The sequence below is a fragment of the Phodopus roborovskii genome, unplaced genomic scaffold, assembly GCF_943737965.1.
Source record: "Phodopus roborovskii unplaced genomic scaffold, PHOROB, whole genome shotgun sequence".
Classification (NCBI taxonomy): Eukaryota; Metazoa; Chordata; class Mammalia; order Rodentia; family Cricetidae; genus Phodopus; species Phodopus roborovskii.
The window spans coordinates 5,482,753-5,497,104 of NW_026126563.1; the positions used below are offsets into that span (position 1 = coordinate 5,482,753).

At 48.5% G+C, this 14,352-nt stretch overlaps 1 protein-coding gene across 1 annotated transcript in view; it reads left to right on the forward strand.

Annotated features, from left to right (window-relative positions):
- Positions 1 to 13,878, forward strand: part of Znf236 (zinc finger protein 236) — a 67,086-nt gene extending 53,208 nt beyond the window's left edge. Inside the window, exons 26-31 of the mRNA XM_051202229.1 lie at positions 3,828 to 4,015; positions 5,602 to 5,733; positions 7,164 to 7,361; positions 8,291 to 8,420; positions 10,607 to 10,783; positions 11,581 to 13,878. Coding sequence (XP_051058186.1) covers positions 3,828 to 4,015; positions 5,602 to 5,733; positions 7,164 to 7,361; positions 8,291 to 8,420; positions 10,607 to 10,783; positions 11,581 to 11,702 — 947 coding nt within the window. The 3' untranslated portion in view covers positions 11,703 to 13,878. The remainder of the gene's footprint in view (positions 1 to 3,827; positions 4,016 to 5,601; positions 5,734 to 7,163; positions 7,362 to 8,290; positions 8,421 to 10,606; positions 10,784 to 11,580) is intronic.
- Positions 13,879 to 14,352: the final 474 nt, after the last annotated feature.

Sequence of the window (14,352 nt, forward strand, 5' to 3'; positions counted from 1 at the left end):
TAGCCTCGATTCCTTGCTGTGCAGCCTTCATTCCTTCATGTAAACCAAGTCTTTAAAAAAGTCAAAAAGCCAAGGTCTTAAGTAGCCCAGGCAGGCCTGCCTCAAACTCACTGTACACCAGGGGTGGTGTGGACCTCTGCTCCTCCGTCCTTTGCTTCCTTAGTGCAGAGGGTTAGAAGCATGTATCACTGTGCCTAGTGTATTAGTTATGTTTTGTTGCTGTGATAAAATGCCACGACCAAGGCAACTTATAAAGGAAAAGTATATTTGAGTCTACAGTTCCATCCAGATGGAGAGCCATAATGGCAGGTGAGGCATGGTAGCAAGCAGCAGGTTCAGAAAAAAAAAGAGAGCTCACATCCCAGCTGCACAAAGGAAGCAGAAGAGAGTGAACTGGAAGTCGGATACGGCTGTAACATCAAAGCCTGCCCCGTAGCCTGCTTCCTCCAGCACAGAGAAGGTTCTACAGCCTTCCCAAGTGATTAGTTGGGGAGGGCCCAGCAGATGGTGGGTGGAGCCATCCCTGAACTGGTGGTCCTGGATTCTATAAGAAAGCAGGCTGAGCAAGCCAGTGAGCAGCACCTCCATGGCCTCTGCATCAGCTCCTGCCTCCAGGATCCCGCCCTGTTGAGGTCCGGTCCTGACTTCCTTTGATGACAAACTGGTGTGGAAGCTAAACTGAATAACCCTTTTCCTCCCCCAGTTGCTTTGGTCATACCGTTTCATAGTAGCAATAGCCACCCTAAGTAAGACAGCTCCACAGTTGAAGTTGGCTTACTCAGCTGCCTGCCTGGTCATCTGTTCAACCATCTGGATCTGGATCTGGACCGGAATACACTATTCTGTTCTCAATCCCTGGTTCAGCCTTTTATCTCACACCTGGAACAGCTTGTGTGTACATTTTCAGGGCTGTGAGTTCTTCCCTGTAGGAGATATTTCTTTAACCCTCAGCATTGCTTAGGTGCCGGCATGGGCTTTGTCCTGTCCATTTTGGCATGTCTTTTGTTGTCCTTTTGAGCTCGAGTCTAGGCAATCATGTTGGTGAGACCTTGAGTATAACTTCTGATATTACTTGTATATGGAGTTCTAATTGGTTTAGTAAATAAACAAACAAACAAATAAATAAATAGAGGAAAATGCTGAGAGATAGAGAGAAGGAGCAAGCCACCTCCTTAGCATCTCAGCAGACAAGAGAGCGATTTCCTGTTTCTCCCTGCTTATATCCTGTTTCTGCCCAGCCACCCCACTTCCAGTCTCTATGTTTAGCTAGTAGCAGAAGCTTTTTAGTTTTATGAAGATATATTACAGAGCTATAGTAATAAAAACAGTAAGGTACTGGCACAGAAAACAGACGTGTAGACAGTGAAATAGTTGAAGAAGACCCAAGCATGAGTGCACTTAACTTCAGCCACTTAACAACGCACGACAAACATGCCAAAAAATATGTGCAGAGGACGAGAGAGCATCTTCAACCTGGTGCTGGGAACGCAGGCGTCTACATGCAGAGTAGTGGAGCCGTGCACACATCTGCCCTGCGCAGGGACTGAAGTGCATCAGAGACCTGAACCTCAATCCTCAACACTGAACCCACTGCAAGAAAGCATAGGCTGTACCCTACTCGATGTAGGTGTAGAAACGGACTTCCTGAATAAGACAGCATTTGCCCAAGAACTCAGCCCCACAACTGACACGGAGTGTGATATCGTAGAACGTGGGTTTTGTTTGTTTGTTTTGTTTGAGTTCAGGCTTCCTTCCTCCCTTGGTGTCCGGTAAGCTGCCATTATACGCCAGTTCTGCCACTTCTGACTTATTCGGTGCTTCTTAAAGCTTACTTTCTTGTCATGGTCACCAAATAAAATAAGACTTTATTGACTTGTGTCCTGGGGGAACAGTGGTTCCAGAAAAAAAAAAAAAAATGTCTAATCCTTTCTAAGTATTCGACTTGGTTTGTGTTTTCTTGAGGTTTTTAACAGATAACAGCCAAGAGCTGCTTATAGCTTATCCCCAACTGTTTAAGAAAAACAAATTCTCTGCTTTTCTGCTGTAGCTCTGTGTCCTTTTCAGTTGTGCTAAGAGTAGGTCTTGGCAGCTGTCTGTCTCTGGGAAGAGTGACTTGATTGGCAGTGGTATTGTGTGTGACAGTGGCATTACCAGAAGCTGTTCCCTTAACAAGTGGACTTTGATTTTTCTCTTTAGATTTCTTGTCCTGTGTTGGAACTTTCTGAGGGGTGATCACCACTAGGGAGAGAGGCGCATTTCACTAGTGGGTGGGGGACGCCTTGGCTTCTTTTACCTCAGCAGGCAGGGTGAGGCCGAGCTGCGGGACACCAGGGTAGTACATAGTGTCAGCCGTGGTCTGCTTATTTTAAGGGTGACTTGACCCGGGACTCTGAGAAACAGGCCCTGTCCAGGTACCGTGCACCTGCAGACAGCTACTCTGTGACACTGCTCCTCACTGTGTCAGCCAGGCCTCTCTTGTCTTGTTTCTGTTCACTGTGAAGCAGCTGTGAGCTAGAGCATGGCAAGGGCCATGGCCACTGCTGGTGGTGCCCGAAGCTGTCGGGCTGGTGCGCTAGACGCCCTCCACAGACCCGTACTCCCTGCTGCTGCTGCACTAGCAGGGCGCCCCGGTGGCTGCTCTGTGCACGCGATCCTGGCTGCTAATGGTTACACTGCTTTGGAAGGTTCCAGGTCTGTGCAGTACAGTATGGGAGCTCCACCAGTGTGGGCCCGCGGAGGTCTTGTATTTGGAGAACTCCATTTACAAGTAAGTAGCCTGGCTTTCCTGTTGGCCTCTGACTTAGCAGAGGCTCTGGATTGGTGTCACACAGGTCACAGAGGTATTGGCAGGAGCCTGTTTTCTTTTTATATACACCTTACAAGGACAGTTTTATGAACTCAGCTTCAGCATTGCTTTAGGGTTCTCTGCGCGCCTGCCTGCCACCAGCCTGGCCCAGGATGATGAGCATATGTTTGTAGGTTAAGGGCTCAGGGTTGTGAGAACAGAGCATGTAGACCTGGCCGCGCATGTGTGTTCAATTGCAGGACACAGATAGTCTTGTGTTCCAGGAGGACATAGGTGTGTGTTTCCAGAAGGAAGCCTTGTCTGCTTTTGCTTATCCTGCTCTGGATATCTTCCCTTCTCTTGGCACTGGCTGCTCAGTAAAACATTTGAAGCTTTTGTTGTATCAAAAGGAAATGAAGATGTCATACTGAATGTGTTGATACTAAAAGAATTGTGTCAGGCTTCCTTTGGCAGCCTGTGTTTCAGAACAAGTAGGATGCTGTGTGAGAAAATAGCAGTCAGATTTGTCCACTGAGGTTTGTAACTAGTGGCTTCGGGGTCTCACCTGGTTCTTTTCATCAGTGGTCTGTGGTCCTAGAAATCCTTGCTGAGTTTTCTTCCTATGACTAGGGCTAGGGGCCTATCTTCCCTCTTCTGGTTTTTCTCCCTCAGGCATATCTAACTTGCACAGCTGTGTGTAGCACTAGACAACCCTGAATGCAGACCAACACAAAATTGTGGGTTGACTTAAAACATTACTTTTTTCCTCCCTTTTGTAACTCAATTGCATGGTTCTTAGCGTGAACTCTGTCGATGGTAGCGCCGGACACACCTCCAGGACTACGTGGGGAAGCAGGGTATGTTCTCTCGCTCGCGCCTGCTTAGAAACCAAAGAAGCCCTCTCGTCCGACTGTGTCAAAGATGACCTGTGCTTCCTTGTGGGACAGAGTGGTGATGCCAGTGGCTTCAGACTGCTTTTCCCAGGCCGCAGCTGAGCGCTTCCTCTGCTGTCTACTGATTATTTATTTTGCTTCTTTTTTAGAACTTAATCCTGCAAGTGGGAGCCTTCCTTCAACAACACCGATGTCCCCATCAGCCATTTCAACCCAGAACCTGGTCATGTCTTCATCGGGTGTGGGTGGTGATGCCAGTGTCACACTGACCCTGGCTGATACTCAGGGCATGCTGTCTGGAGGTCTGGACACGGTTACACTGAATATCACCTCTCAGGTGAGTGTCCTTCAGAGAGAACCTAAAGAACCCTTTGGAAAGGCATCATGAACTTACTCTTTACTAAATACATAGTTTTGTTTTCTCATTAAAGTAATATATAGGAGAGATTATGAACTGCTAAGATTTCTTATATAACATAGAGTAGCAACTTAGATTGACTTATGTGTACCTGATAATCAGTTGCTGTCTTATTAACTTTTTTTATTGCTGTGAAGAGACACCATAACCAAGACAACTCATAGGAGAAAGCAATCAGGGCTGGGGAGACGGCTCAGAGGTTAAGAGCTCTGGCTGCTCTTTCAGGTCTTGAGTTCAGTTCCCAGCAACCACATGGTGGCTCACAACCATCTATAATGAGATCTAGTGCCCTCTGCTGGTGTGCAGGTGTCCAGTAGATAGAACACCATATACATAATAAATAAATATTTTTTTTTTTTTTTTTAAAAAAAAAGCATTTTGTGGAGGGCTTGCTTACAGTTTCAGAGGGTCAGTCTGTCGTGATCTGGTGTTGTCAGCAGGCAGGCAGCCATGGTGCTAGAGCAGTAGCAAAGGGCTTTCATGTTAGCCCACAGGCAGCCGGCAGAGAGAGCGGGGACGACTGGGCTTGGCCTAGGCTTCTGAGCCCTCAAAGCGCACCCCCAACAAGGCCACACCCCAATCCCTCCTAAACGGTTCACAGCTGGGGAGCAAACCTGATTCAAATATCTGAGCCTGCCTGTGGGGCTTTGCCATTCAAGCCACCACAGTGGCCACCCATCAGCCCAGCCCCTGGGCAGTTTCCCAGCTGATCACATGCCTCCTCAACAGGAAGTGGAGAGATGAAGGCTGGCGCTCATCTTCCTCTTATTTCTGTCCAGCCTAGTGGGATGTATTGCTACAGTCTAGAAATTTCCTCATCGGCACATCCAGAGGTTTGCTAGGTGACTGTAGATGCGGTTAACAATTAGCAGTAACGTGCTGTCACCGACAGACTCTGCAACCGTTACTCTTTCTCTGCACGTTTGTCTGTCCGTTTGTCTGTCCTGCGTGTTTCATGTAAATGTCGTCATACAGCATGTGGCTCTCTGTGAATGGCCCTTTTTACCCAGATGGGTGTCCGGGGTTCATATTATAGAGCATGTCTCTACTCCATCCTTTTTATTGCTGAAACACATCCCTTTATGTGACCAGTTCACAATAGTACTTCTCTGCGTGAGTGCCCCTAAAGTTGGTGAGAGTCAGGCTGCTGTGAAGAAGACCTTCTGTTGAGACAGTCTACCAGTGGCAAATAGACCTTAGTTTCATCTCTTTCACTGTGGGCCATATGGTGAATTTTGCTTTCCAAAGTGATTGTGCCATAAAAGGCCTTAAATTACATTTTTATTTATTTATTGTGTGTGTGTGTGTGTGTGTGCATGAGTGTATTTGGCACTCATGTGGAGATCAAAGGACAACTTGTGAGAATCATCTCCTTCTACCATGTAGAACTGGAGGATAAAACTTAGGCCATTACCCACCGAGCCATATTGACAACCTCTTAAGTTCTTTTAAAAGGCTGTTTGTTTGATCGTGTGACAACTTCTAAAATGATAATCTCTTACCAGGGCCAGCAATTCCCAGCATTGCTCACGGATCCCTCTCTCTCAGGCCAAGGTGGAGCAGGCTCACCACAAGTCATATTAGTGAGCCACACTCCACAGTCCTCATCTGCTGCTGGTGAAGACATCACTTACCAGGTATGGCACCCGCATCTCTCACGCTCAGCGTCAGAAGGGACAGTGCAAGGGCCGTGCAGGGCAGCCCTTCATGAATGAAGAGTGCCCTGTTAACCCAGAGCAGAGTGCTGAGCTCTGTGGGTCTCATGGCCCTGGCAGATGATAGCTTGCAGACCTCGGTCAGTAGTGGCTGTGGCTTAGAACTGCCAATAGTGATGTGATAAGCCTGCAAATTGGTGTTTGCTGTCTGCTCCTGCCCAGTCTTATGGCTTTTCCCTTGTATTTATTAGTTCTTTTTGTGTATTTTCTTGAAGCACTTGTTGGTTCTTTTGTTTCTTTCTTTACTTTTCATGTACACATTACCTGTGTGTGTATAGGTAAGACCTTTCTCTCTTGTTTGATTGGTCTTTTTCTTAATGTGTGTGTTTTAGGACCCGTACTTGTAGTAATGATAGTCTGAACATAGAAAAGTCTCTCTCTCTCTCTCTCTCTCTCTCTCTCTCTCTCTCTCTCTCTCTACCTCTCTCTCTCTCTCTGACATGAATATTTCCAAACACCATCTTTGTAGTGTCTTCTGCTCATTTCTGTTTTGTTCTCTTAATTTTTTGTATGTAATTCTGAATATTCTGGTATTTTGAAAAAGTAGTCGACAAACTAGGAATAAAAATGTTGGCAAGTCACATACATTTTCTTTGTAATTGCTTCATTAGATTTATCTCTGAAGTGGAGGTCTCCTGTTTCTGTGGGATGCACAGTTAGCCTTCTGCTTTATTTGCTGTTCTTGAAAGTTCTGTTGTCATCCCATGAAATTGAATTGAAAACCTACTCATTAGTCTCAATGCACAGTTTAGGTAAAATAACGTAGTTCAAACAAACCCAATGGAACATCACTGATAGCTGTTAAAGCTTTAGTGCAGTGTGTGGAGGTCATTACTTTTGTATTTTATGTGCACATGCCTTGTGTATGTCTGTGGGGGGGGAGGGGCAGTAGTAAATGGGGTGGGAACCAGAGGACGACTTAGAGAAGTTGGCTCTCCTCTTCCACCATGTGGGTCCAGGGTCTTCAGGCTTGGAGACCAGCATTTTTACCAGCTGAAGCATTTTGCTGGTCTAAACCACTGCATTTTTTAAAACAATGTGTAATATTTTACTTGGCAGAACCTTTCATGAATGCCTTATCTGTCCGGTGTTGTTGAGCTGTGGCACAGCTCACAGCTAATGTGTGGGCACTGGGCTGATCTTGGTGTGTGGGTCCCTTACTCCCTCCTTAGCTTAAGTTTCCACTCGTTCCAAGGCAGCTGTGTTTTCTGGCCTTAGAGCATTTCTAAGGTTTTCCCTGGAATAAGGTGCCATCTGTGTGCACGTTAGGCGGCAGCACGGCAATTATTTTTCCTATCTGGCAGCCGCAGACCACGCTGTCTCAGTAACCTAGGACTCGTGACTCTGTCCAGGTGACTGACGTCTCTGCCCAGCTGACCCCTAGCAGCCAGCCTGAGAAGGAGGGCCCTTTCCACCAGTGCCTGGACTGCGAGCGCGCCTTCTCGTCAGCCGCCGTGCTCATGCACCACAGCAAGGAGGTGCACGGCAAGGAACGCATCCACGGGTGTGGGGTCTGCAGGAAGGCCTTCAAGCGCGCCACACACCTCAAGGTACGCCGGGGCTCACAGCACTGCTAACGGAAGGGAAACCGAGCCACACATCTCTCTGACTGTTCTAGAAGCAGTCAGTGATGTAGATGTGTGTGGTAGGCCTGTTGAGTGTGTGTGAATACGTTACGCATTTGTGTACTCGTACCTTCTCGGATCTCTCCCTACTGGAAACTCCTCGTCCTTTCCCCTGCTCTCACCAAGGCGTTCGCCCGTAGTAAAGTGCTTCTCGACTGAAGCAGGGAGGCGTCAGTTCCAGGCACTGAGTCACCGCACAGTCACCCTGCAGTCTTCCGCTCCACCCTGACCTGAGCATCTCTGCTGAGAGCAGCTTTCTCGCGTTCTGTTTGCCCCGTGACCTCCCTCGTAGGCTGTCTGGGTGGGGTGGTGGTCTTCGTCAATCTGCGATGCACGGGCAGGCAGTGAGAATGTTTAGGGCGTAGGCCCTCTATCAGCCTGGGGGGCGGGGTAACAGCACGGTGGCTCACATACTTCTGAGAAAGCCAGATCACACAGAGAGGTTGAGCCATCCCCATCCAAAGTTCAGTTATCTGATGCTGCCGGGAGCTGTGCAATGCGTTCTACAGTGTTGCTATCTGGGTAGAACCTACCCAGAGCTACGAACGTTCAGTGAGAGTTGCTGAGACAGTGTCCATCTCCCTGGACTTTTAGGCCAAGCCCTTGTGAGCTGGCTGTGGGCCCTGGCTTCCAGGTGAACTTATGAAACGTGGGAACAGAGAGGCTCTTCACTGGAGTACACTGTGAAAGTCATAGTCTCCCTGAGCTGTCCTTGCAGCCACTTGTGCGCACATGGAGCTATCAAGGCCATGGCTGCTCCTTATGCCGCTGTGATCAGCTCCAGGTCTGAAATCCCAGACAGAGCTCTCAAGTTCCATCAGGCCTAACATGCGCTGGTTTCTATGTTCTGCCAGGAGCACATGCTGACCCACCAGGCTGGTCCCTCGCTCAGCTCTCAGAAGCCCAGGGTATTCAAGTGTGATACCTGCGAAAAGGCCTTTGCCAAACCGAGCCAGCTGGAGCGGCACAGCCGCATTCACACAGGTACTGGGGTGTGATGTGCCGTTGTTTTCGGGAACAGTCATTGGTGACTGACGGGGGGGGGGGGGGGCATACAGACGTGTGTGTTTGCGCGCGTGTGCGTGTATGTGTGTGCGTGCGTGTGTGTGCGCGCGCGTGTGCGTGATGCATAATTTACAAGCAAGGCCCTCGAGATCCCTTTGCCCTAATTTTGATCCACTTCCCACGTTTTCCCTTGAGGGTTGGCAGTTCTCATTGGGGAATAGGAGTTGCTTCCTTCCCTTTGGCTGGGGACGTGGAGGGCGCCCTCCAGCCCCAGACAGGCTGCTGCTCTGCTCTCTGCTGACTCCGCCCCCTCCAGCCCCCATGCAGACTGCTGCTGAGGAGGTTACTGGGGCTCACCGCCAGCCAGCCTAGCCTCCTGTCAAGTTCCAGACAGTAAGAGCCTGTCTCAAGAAGCAACAGAGAAGCTGGACGTGGTGGTCCATGCCTTTAACCCAGCACTGGACAGGCAGAGATAAGCAGATGCCTGAGGACATCCTCAGATACCTACATAGCAAGCTCCAGGCCAGCAGGACAAACAGAAAAACAGACAAACAAAATAGACATCTCCCGAGTAATGACACCCCGCCCCGCCCACTGACGCAAGCCTGGGCACCCTGTCACATACAAATGCGTAGATAGATACATACAAGTAATCGATAAAATGCTGCCATTTGATTATTTTTTTTCAAGACAGGGTTTCTCTGTGTAATAGTCCTGGGTGGCCTGGAACTCAGAAGCCAGAGATCTCCTGTTTCTGCCTCCCAAGTGCTGGAATTAAAGGCTTGCACCCCCACCCCCCAGTAAAAATTGTCTTGTTTCTGTGTTTTTCCATGTTTTTCCTCTGTAATGAGGCGTGCCTTCTCTAGCTGTGGGTGGTGGGGACTGAACTTGGAACACTTTTTTTCAACATGTCTTTTGCCAGGAAAACACTGAACTTTGATGGTGGTTGCCTCATGCCCTCTAATGCATTGGTGGTGCATAATTATATCACGTTGTCATTGTGGGGTAGACATACTGGCTTGACTGAGACGGGCTTGAACCCTCCACGCACATGTCCTGAGCAGGGTGTCCTTGAGCAGAGGAGCCAGTGAGATGGTCGGTCCCTGTGTGCTCCCTGCTTCCACAGCTCCTGTCCTGCTGCTCCAGTCCCTCCAGCCAGGCCAGTGTGTGCAGGACTGTCCGTGCCCCGTCCCCCGCGGCTGTTCTTACCCCGAGGGCAGGAACGTCCCTGACTGCACCTTACTTCCTGGTGCATATGCTGAGATCTTAGCCCACCCACGGGTGTAAAGAGTGTTCCCACCTTTTGTTTGAAGCGGGCGCAGCACCAAGTGTCAAGGTCACTGGTGTGGCTAATCTTCGCTGCGCTGCTGCCCTGAGTTTAGCCCTTCAGGGAAGACTCAGCTCTCAGCCCTTGGCTTGGGCATTCTGTAGAAAGGCCATTGTTGACTTTTCTAAGATGTTGGATGAATCTAGCTTCCGTGGATGTGGATATCTCCCAGCCAGAAAACTGCTTTAAGAGCTATGTGCTTATCCAGGCCTGGCTGTCTTCTCTCCTGGAGGCAGCTGGGTAACAGCTCAGATTGAGTGCACTCAGTGAGGAGGATGGGCAGGTTTCACCCTAGGAACCTAAGATAAAGCCTCACTAGGTACGCTTGGTCCCTAAGAGACCAGCTCAGCTCAGTCAGAACAGCAGCAGGCTGCCCGGCAGAGCAGATGGGAAGAGCTTGCAGGCAAAGGCTCCCAAAATGGTTCAGTGGTTGGGGGATTGCTCCCAGGAGGCAGGACCACCATGGCTTGCCAAGGGAGACACCGAGCTCTGGCGGGTGGGTGTTCACCGGGGCAGCTCCCTCTGGTTCTACCTTCTCCTGAAGGCCATTCAATAGCATTTTAAAGACTGTATAAAAGTGCACTTTAATAGAGTTGATATTCTAATGTTCAGATGTCTTCTGCTTGCACCACATAAAATATACTAGGACATATTGTTTAAGCCATGCGTGTTCCGTGGTTTCATTTTGTCTCAGCGTGGAGTATCTGCCAGCGTCCAGCCAGTCAGCACTCTGCTTTGTCAGCACTGAGCGTGTTGCCTGTGTGATGAGTGACAGTGCGCTGTGCTAGCGTGGGCAGTGCTGGGGATGACACTGACTGCGGGTCCCTTGTGCACACAGGGGAGAGGCCGTTCCGCTGCACTCTGTGTGAGAAGGCCTTCAACCAGAAGAGCGCGCTGCAGGTGCACATGAAGAAACACACTGGCGAGCGGCCCTACAGGTGTGACTACTGTGTCATGGGCTTCACACAGAAAAGCAACATGAAGCTGCACATGAAGCGAGCGCACAGCTTTGTGGGTAAGAAGGCGCACTTGCTGACGGCCAGGTGTTTACACCTGTGTCCCGTCTGCTCCCCCTCCCCCTCCCTTCCTCTTCCCTCTTCTTTCTTATCCCCCTCCTTCTCGACACCTCTCTTCTTTCTCCTGAGCCTGAGTTTAACCATGTAACCCAGGCTGCCCTCACACTCTCCTCCTTTGCCTCCTGAGCCCTGCGACTTCAGTCTTTTACCACCACGCCCCGCTTCAGACAGTGCTTTCTGAAGGGAGAGCAGTGCGAGCAGTGTGAGCCGCGTGACTGTCAGTGTGAGCCGCGTGACTGTCAGTGTGAGCAGTGTGAGCCGCGTGACTGTGTCAGTGTGAGCCGCGTGACTGTCAGTGTGAGCAGTGTGACTGTGTCAGTGTGAGCAGTGTGAGCAGTGTGACTGTCAGTGTGAGCCGCGTGACTGTCAGTGTGAGCCGCGTGAGCAGCGTGACTGTGTCAGTGTGAGCAGCGTGACTGTCAGTGTGAGCAGTGTGAGCAGCGTGACTGTCAGTGTGAGCCGTGTGACTGTCAGTGTGAGCAGTGTGACTGTCAGTGTGAGCAGCGTGACTGTGTCAGTGTGAGCAGCGTGACTGTGTCAGTGTGAGCAGCGTGACTGTCAGTGTGAGCAGTGTGAGCAGCCCCCAGAATTCCCAGGTCCAGATTATTTCATTTCCCTGAGATGGGAAGCAAAGCAAACTAGAGATTGCTTTTCTCTGGTTCCCACATGCTTGTTTACATGTATGTGCTGGCCTGTTTCTGAGAGCTGAGGCTAACTTTTCCTTTTGCTTCTGCAGGAACCTTGCAGGCAGCTGCTGTGGTCCAGGAACAGGATGGAGAAGAGCTAAGGACCCTCCACTTAGAGGAGGTGGTGCAGGAGGCGGCGGGCGAGTGGCAGACACTAACCAATGTGTTCTGACACCGTGGAAGAAGGCTAGAGCATCCATGAAGCTATGTTTGTGAAGATTAGTTCGCTCAGAGTTTCTGTTTTAAAACTTCAAGTGTTAAAAATCTACCACAATAGTTTTTTAGCTAAAGTTATTTGAAGAATCATTGTCATTCGAGACTAACAGGAAAAAACTGGGAAATGTACAAATGCACTGTTCTCGTTTGTCTACAAATCACAGAACCTGGGCACTACCATGGCCACTTTTACCTTCTCTTGGCCCATGTCTGTCCTTAGCAGATGACCTGGATCTGGATATCATTGCAGTGAGATTTGTGTTAGCAAAAGAAATATGGAAAAACACGTGTATGGTGGTGCATGAAGTTCAGACGTGGTGCCATCACATGTGGGTGTTTTTCTACTTTTTACCCTGCGTTTTGCTAATTAGTAACAGGCAGTCCTTTTTAGCCCACGCTTATGTTAATGTAACTGATGCCTTGAGAGGTGGCTGGACCAATTCTCTCTCCATCACAGATACCTAATCCCTAGTTAGAAGACCACGAGGTCTGGCAACAGCAGGGCCATGAAGAAAATCTGACCCGCAGGCGAGGACCAGCTGCTCACATGGATGTCCACACGCTTGCTGCATGAATCTGTCCAGTCACATGGTTTTAGATCACCGCAGAAGCACAAGCCATACCCTGTGAGCAGGAAGTGACAGAGTTGTCTCCTAAGGGACAGGAAGCTGTCCCTCTTCACCTCAGTAAATCTATCTGTATTTTAAGGCTAAGGACCCACAAAAACCCTGTGACTTCTCCTCGTGCATATGGAGGTGTGTTTTCATTTCAGGGAGCCCTTTCAGTGACATCAGCAGTGCCACATGAGACACATCCCAAACCAAACCCCCTGCACCGGCTGAGCAGTGCCTGCGCCTCAGCATTCCAAAGACAGTAGGTTCCCACTTCATACCAGTTCCCCGAGACTATTTATATGTTCTATATGTGAATACCTGTGTACATAGACAGATATCTGGGCCTCCGTGTGGCTGAGAAGTATATTTTGTAAATAGAAGCACTAGTCCTCATCACAGAGCATCTGAGGCATTCCTGGTGCACTGCAGACCGGTGTCGTGTTCACTCTGTTAATAAATGGATATCTTTTTCATTGTAACAGAAAGCTGGGCTCTATTTTTTTTCTGAAAAAAAAAAAATGCCTTTATTTTCTCTCATTGCCTTCTTGGTTTCCGAAGAGAGCAGTTTTATTATAAATATTATGTGGACTCGTTCACTAAGAGTCCTGGAGAGAGGCATCTCACTATTGTTTTAAAAGGGCATCTTTTGATTCATTTTGTCATCTGTATATAAGTAATATTGACAGTGACATTAAAAACTTTTGTTATGTGAAAATATTTAAGTCAGAGAACTGTTAAATATTATTACTTTTTTTCCAAACTGATTTGTGTATTGTATATTTTTTTAAGAAGAAAAAAGCCTTACTTGACTTTTCTTGTAATACTGGACTTACAGACCCCAAAGCCCCCTGAATGTCAGTGTGTACACCCGGCTGAGGTCGTGTCTTCAGAGTAATTGTAACTGTAAGAGTTCTAAGTCTCTGCTATTAATGCACTTTTCTTTAATTTTTTATTAAAGCATTTTAGAAATATTAATTTTAGTGAACCGATATCCCCCAATTGAAATTATTGGATTTAAAAGTTTTTGTTCTTGCTGGGTTATTTATTTTCCTTTCAGCATTAAATCTCATCTCAGGACATCTGTAAAGGGGTCGGCTCCTTCCCGATGGTGTAATGAATGCAGGTGCTGACCGTGGCAGTCAGTGACCCACAGAAGCCAGGCTTTTCCGGGTGAATCTGAAGAAAAGAAAATCTGCCAGTCATCAGTCTCTCGTCTTCTCTCAGTTTACTAGCAAACAGACATGACATGTATGCATTCTGATTTATGTCCTTATCATCAACGCTGCTTCTTTGCCAACATTCCTTGAAAATACCAGGTTTCGAGAAGATGGCTCACTTGTGTACTGTGGTTTACAGGTTGATCTCTGTATTTAATGTTTGAAGGACTGTTTTAGGAAAGTGGTTTCTAGCCTCATGTATAACCAGGGTTTGGAGGATAGAGAACTGTATTTTTAGAACTCTCTATATAACATTTCCGTTTTGAGATACCTAAATGCAAAACGTTGTTAGGAAATGTGATGTACGTGTTTTGCTTTGTTTTGTTTTTAAATCATGTTTTGGGATCACTAGTTGGGTGGGAAATAAATTTCAGGTATTTTTATCAGGAAAAAAAAAGAAAAAGAACCCTGTAATGATACTCCTTTTACCTGTATGAAGTCCGGACAATGGGTACTGTCTCGGTGTCTCCCGGAAACACGTTGAGCTGGCATTCGGATCTGACCCTTGACAGCAAACCCCGTGTCTGGCGCAGTCCTGCGGGCGCCACTTGTCCCTTCGGTCATTCTGGTGCCCCTTGTTCCCGGGGGGGGGGGGGGAGGCTGCTGGTGCTGATCATGAGCACAGCCAAGGAGGCCGAGGGAACAGGAGAGCCCTGCACGGACAGAGCCTTCAGAAGCCCTAGGACAGAGTGGGTAGGTGATGTGAATGGGAATGCTTCTCGCTCCCTGCTACCTTCCCAGAAGCCCTTGTCAGCACTGGGCGCTTGTGTAGCCC